This window comes from Rhincodon typus, chromosome 17 (assembly GCF_021869965.1).
Source record: "Rhincodon typus isolate 14 chromosome 17, sRhiTyp1.1, whole genome shotgun sequence".
Classification (NCBI taxonomy): Eukaryota; Metazoa; Chordata; class Chondrichthyes; order Orectolobiformes; family Rhincodontidae; genus Rhincodon; species Rhincodon typus.
Window position 1 is genome coordinate 24,923,316 of NC_063348.1, and position 6,000 is coordinate 24,929,315.

Here is a 6,000-nt window from a genome sequence, read left to right on the forward strand (position 1 = left end):
ATTTAGAGTCCCAGAACATTTTTTTTTAGTCTGTCTGCTTCTTTTACCTCTGCTTCGTGAAAACACCTGAAATAAGGTCAAAGGTGGCGGTCCCTTGCTTACTCTTCTGTTGTTGTAGCAATGGTGCCACTCCAGCATCACCTTCTCCTTGTTGTAGCTGCTAAGCTCCTTCTGTCAGAGTCCACTGCATATCAAAAGCCCCAGGAAAATGAGTTACTGTCAAGCAAGAGGTCTCAAACCATTGTATTTGGGCTCAGAATTCAAAGTTGCATTTTAAGATTTAAAAATAAGTTACTTTTGATTACAATTGAGAAAAAAAATTAATCATACAAAAATCTTGTTGATATCTAATAAAGAAAACAGACTTTACCCATTTAGCACTATCTCCCAAACAATTTAAGTGAGACATTTATGTTTTCTGTAGTTGAAGAACTATATTCAGAATATGACAGAGTGCATTTCATTATCCCTCCCCTCCTTATTTAAAGAAGGCAAATCTCAGAAAATCAATGTTGTCAAGGCAGTGGTGTGACTTCTCATTCTGTTCTAGCATAATTGTTTCCAGAGGCTAGAATTAAACCTTCTACAAACCAGTTGACCAACATACCAGAATGACAATGAAAGGAAAATCAGTTAATTATTTGTAGAGTGAGTGATTAATTGCACTTAGTGGGAAGAATTTAACTGTCACCAGATCATTATCCTTACTTAGTTAATTATGTATGGTCTACAATGCATCATTTAATATATTGCAGGTATCAAATATCATTCTCTACAAATACTTTCATATGATGTAAAGTCCTGAGTTTCAACCTGTTTTGAATTTTATTTGTCGTCTTCCCATTTAGCAAAAAGTACAAATAACTGTCTGAAAACCTATGTAAGCAACGTCTATTTTAGCAAGAAACAATTTAATTTGAAGAATTATGTGAAATAGTCCCTTTTCTTGAAACACCTAAGATTTTTTAGATGTAATCAAACTAAATATTACGCCGATGCACATGATAAATAGTGATTTTGTTTTAAAAACAATGCAAGTCTATCTAGTTACACCATGTAATGGGATCAATGTTCAAATACTACAAATCAAATACTCTATATATGAAATAAGACAACACTTGAAGGATAAGATACTTCCATCAGTGTGGATTGATATGTATAATATGAAAAACAATAATGAATGTTAAAGACATATGTTCTATTATATTTGAGTACTATTAAGGCCTGAAAAAGTATAATACTATATCATACCTCTTATCCATAAGATTGTGAGCATCCGTACATGTTTGTGACTTGGAAAATTGGTGTGCATTTACCTTGCATCATCAAGTGTACAAATTTAGTTATGTATGTATGCAAATTTCTTTGTCGAGGTGCAGAGAATCACAGAGTCAGAGAGCTGCACAGCATGGGAACAGACCCTTCAGTCAAACATGTCCATGCTGACCAGATATCCTAAATTAATCTAGTCCCATTTTCCAGCATTTGGCCCATATCCTTCTAAGCCCTTCCTATTCATATATCCATCCAGATGCCTTTTAGATGTTGTAATTGTACCAGTCTCCACTACTTTCTCTGGCAGCTCATTCCATACATGCACCACGTTCTGCGTGAAAACGTTGCCCCCTAGATCCCTTTTAAATCTTTCCACTCTCACCTTAAACTTATGCACTTAGTTTTGGACTCCCCCACCTTTGGGAAAGGTCCTTGTCTATTCACCATATTCATGCCCCTCATGATTTTATAAACCTCTATAAGGTCACCCCTCAGCCTCTGACAATCCAGGGAAAATAGCCCCAATCTATTTAGCCTGTCCCTATAGCTGGCCACATTCTTGTAAATTTTTTCTGAACCCTTTCAAGTTTCACAACATCCTCCCTATAGAAGGGAAACCAAAATTGCACACAGTATTCCACAAATGGCCTAACCAATGTCCTGTACAGCAGCAACATGACCTCCCAACTCCTACACTCAATGCACTGACCAATAAAGGCCAGCATACCAAATGCCTTCTTCATCATGCTGTCTACATGCAACTCTATTTTCAAGGAACTATGAACCTGCACACCAAGGTCTCTTTGTTCTGCAACACACCCCAGGACCTTCCCATGGAATGTTTAAGTCCTGCCCTGACTTGCCTTTCCAAAATACAGCACCTCACATTTATCTAAATTAAACTCCATCTGCCACTCTTCAGCCCATTGGACCATCTGATCAAGGTCCTGTTGTACTCTGAGGTAACCTTCTTCACTGTCCACTACACCACCAATTTCATCTGTAAACTTACTAACCATACATCCTATGTTCACGTCTAAATCATTTATATAAATGATGAAAAACAGTGGACCCAGCACCAATCCTTGTGGCACACCGCTGGTCATAGGCCTCCAGTCTGAAAAGCAATCCTCCACCACCACCCTCTGTCTTCTTCCTTGTTTATAACTATGTGATAGCTTGCATATCTGGATATATTCTTATGTGCATATGCATGCATTTGCCAATGTGTGGACATCTGGTGTCGCTGTACATGTGTATTAATATTTGGATGTATATTTGTAATTATGCCCATGGTCATTTCTGCAAGTGTGTCTATATATAACTGTGCATCTCTATTTAGTGTGCTCTGGTTTGTTCTTGCAGGTGCCTCTTTAAGTAGTTACATTTTTTAAGATCCCACTACGTAATGCAATTCTGAACAGAGATATTGCTCCTTACCCCAAATCTCTCTACCATTGAGACTGCCTATTGCTATCTCCATAATAATGTGCATCTGCTCTCTTGCCTCAGTTTATCTATGACTGGAACCCCTTTGTTAACTCTAGACATGATCATTCCAATGATCTCCTGGTTGGGTTCCTGAATTTGACCTTCATAAAGATCACCCCATTTAACACTCTACTTCCCATATCCTACCTCACTATGTCCCGTTCACCTCTCACCCCAGTGCTTGTTGACTGACATTGACTCCCAGGCCCTGAATGCCTTGATTTTAAAATTGTCATTCTTGTGTTTACATCCCTTTCCCACCCCACCTCCAACCCGGCTTCTCTATTTCTGTATCCTCTTCCAGTTCTAAAACCACTTGAAAACTGCATCTTCCTTCCGTTTAGTCTCTGTGCACCCTCCTCTTTCTTGGTCACATCATTGGTAGCAGTGCCTTTGGCTGACTGGGTCCAAATGTCTGAATTCCCTTCCTACCCCTCTCCACCTTTCCACCTTGCATTCTTAAATCTTACCTCTTTGACCAAACATTTGGTCACTTCTTCTTTGCCCTGATGAAAAGTTTTGACAGATTATCCTCTTTCAGGGAACTTGTGACATTTTATTACATTAAAGTGCTATATAAATGCAAGGGATCTGTATATGTGAGGCTGTGATGTAATTTGAAATGAATAATATCCCAAGACCTGTGAATTTGATCAGCTGTTTTAAACTAAATCTGCACTTAAATTGCAAATCAACCTTTCTATGAAGTTAACAAAAAAGTTGCTGAAAATAATTAATTTTATAAACCTGTGAATTATCAATTTAGAATATACCTACTAAAGCTCTGGTGAGGCTGTGGTTATCTCTATAGAGATTTGCAGTTGCCTGGTATAATTGCAGCTGGTTCACACCAACCTTATTTGCTTCTTTTTTCCTTTCAGGTATTTACACAAGAGTAGATTTCTACGTCAATCAACACAGAATGAAGCACCAGAAAACACCAGCAAAGCTGAAGTCTGAAATAACTGTGTTTAATGAAGTTATGCTTTTCACTGTGGCAGATTCTGTTATTAATCAGTCCATGATTATAACCTCTGTTTATGAAACGTCGCTTTCCAAGGACAGTAAAAGGCATCTCTTAGGCCGTGCATATCTGGGAAGGAAGAAATCCAAAGAGGATGATCACTGGTTCTCTATGCTGCAATGCTTACGGCAGCCTGTGTCAAAATGGCATCCCCTCTTAATCTAAGCACGCCCTCTGGGATCTGCCTTGCCATCACCATTAAATATCTTTTAAAGACAACAGAAATGTGGCAGCAGGTGCCTAGAGCACAAAGCACACTCCTTTCAAGCTCACCCAATTCTATTTTGGATATATTATTATGCAAAAACATCAACTGAACTTAGTTGAAATATTTAGAAATCCTCATGAATTCAAAAGGAAATATTAAGAATAAAATGGAATCAGAAGATTGATTTTGAATCAAAAAAGAAAGCAGCTGGATGCTAATAATTCTACAATCCAGCACTATGCTTGGGGATTAGTCTGCACAGTTAACTAATCATAGCACAAAGAGAATCCACCATGTCTGTTCAATCGTCACTTTCTTTCTGGAAATTTTAGAAATTGCCAAGTGTGCTAGAAAAACACAAAGCTAAGCAGTCGTGGAAAAACTTCCACTGGAACTGCTGATTGAAAGCTTGACAATTACTCATGTGTTAGCAGTATTTTCACAACTGTTTTCAATTAGGTTTGAAGAACAAAATTTAGCCAGTCAGAAGTTTGAGTTTATGACATCATGTTTTGTATTTTTAAATTTATTAAATCAAATCACAAGATCCAATTTACAGCTTTTAAGCCAAATAGCTAGATAGAAAAACCTGTGGATTTCAAATATGTAAAATTTGTAGAGTACAAGTTAGGATTTTTGGTGAAAGTAGATTAAACACAACTTCATGCAAAAGTCAGCTCTCTAAAATTAATGTAAATACCAGTGAAACATGCTTACCTCAAAGATGTTTCTCCTGGGACATTTTGGCAGTGTTTTTCTTAATTTGGACAGATTATTACTTCTTCTAACTTCCCAAAATAAAATTCCATTATTTTCACAGTCCAATGAAATGACTATTTGCCTCTTTAGTGTACTACATGCTTTGGCCATCTGTTTTCTGTATGCCTTGACTGATTTTCATTGATACTTTGACCTGTGGCCCATAGAGCTCTGCCATGCAGCTATCATATTTAAGTGAAACACACATTAGGGCACCAGGATGCATGGTTAGAGGCAGCAATGACTTAGAACACAACATTCAGCAGTTAGGCAGCATCTGCAGCAGGAGAAAAGAAGTTAACTTTTCACGTCAGTGATCATTCAAATCAAATACTTCCAGATATTTGTAAGAATACAATACAACCAAACCAACAGTTTAAAACAATATTATTCTTATTAATGATATTTGATACCCTAGCTGAAACAGCAACACAGATAATGACCCTGCACATACTGAAGCAGGGCGTCTCGTGCTGAGCGCCTCATCTTTCAGCTCCAAGCACTTTTCTGTCATAAATTGCTGCAAATGCAAGTTGATAGTGCGATAAAGTAACAGGGCAACTTGGTGAACAATAGCACCAAAAGTGAAATTCCTTAATACAATTAAGAATACAGAAAAAAACAGTAAACATGGAGAAGAAAATATGGGGAACTCAAAAAAAAGGTGAAAACAATCAATCGCTTAAGAGGCAGTTCGAAAAATGTGAAAAAAAAAGAAAAGTTTGATAAAAGAGAAATATTTTGAAAACTTCACAGATTTATTTACATGAGACTCTACAGCTTTAGTTTTTCCCCTTCTGTAACAGGATTGTTTGAATGGCTTTGCAGGAACATCGATTCCATCTTTAAAATGTTGCGAAGTGAAATGCCAGCTGTAATTTTCTAAAGCAATTTACTGAAAGTCATCTAATAAAAAAACAAAAGAACTGTGGATGCTGGAAATCAGATTTCTTTCCACAGATACTGACAGGCCTGCTGAGATTTTCCAGCAATTTCTGTTTTGGTACTGAAATGCACCTGGTGATCGACAGAAAGCTGTCATTTTTGCAAGGCCAAGGCCAATGCACAGCAGCAGAAAATCAGCCAGCAATTTGTGATGATTTCCAACTCATGGTGTAACCTTTCCCTGCCACAAGTACTAATAACAACATGTGCATTAATCTCTCCATCTTTTGTCAGTAAGTCCTGATCCAAGGTGGTAACCTTGCTTCACTACAACAGAGGTAGTGTTCCTCTGAGAGAT

General features: G+C 37.5%; 1 protein-coding gene across 3 annotated transcripts in view; it reads left to right on the plus strand.

Annotated features, from left to right (window-relative positions):
- syt19 (synaptotagmin XIX) overlaps positions 1 to 5,610 on the plus strand; it is a 70,609-nt gene extending 64,999 nt beyond the window's left edge. For 2 of the 3 annotated variants that reach the window (XM_048607097.1, XM_048607098.1), the window contains one exon: positions 3,648 to 5,610. In XM_048607097.1, coding sequence (XP_048463054.1) covers positions 3,648 to 3,955 — 308 coding nt within the window. In that variant the 3' untranslated portion in view covers positions 3,956 to 5,610. The remainder of the gene's footprint in view (positions 1 to 3,647) is intronic. The other variant, XM_020511969.2, reaches the window with a different exon arrangement.
- Positions 5,611 to 6,000: the final 390 nt, after the last annotated feature.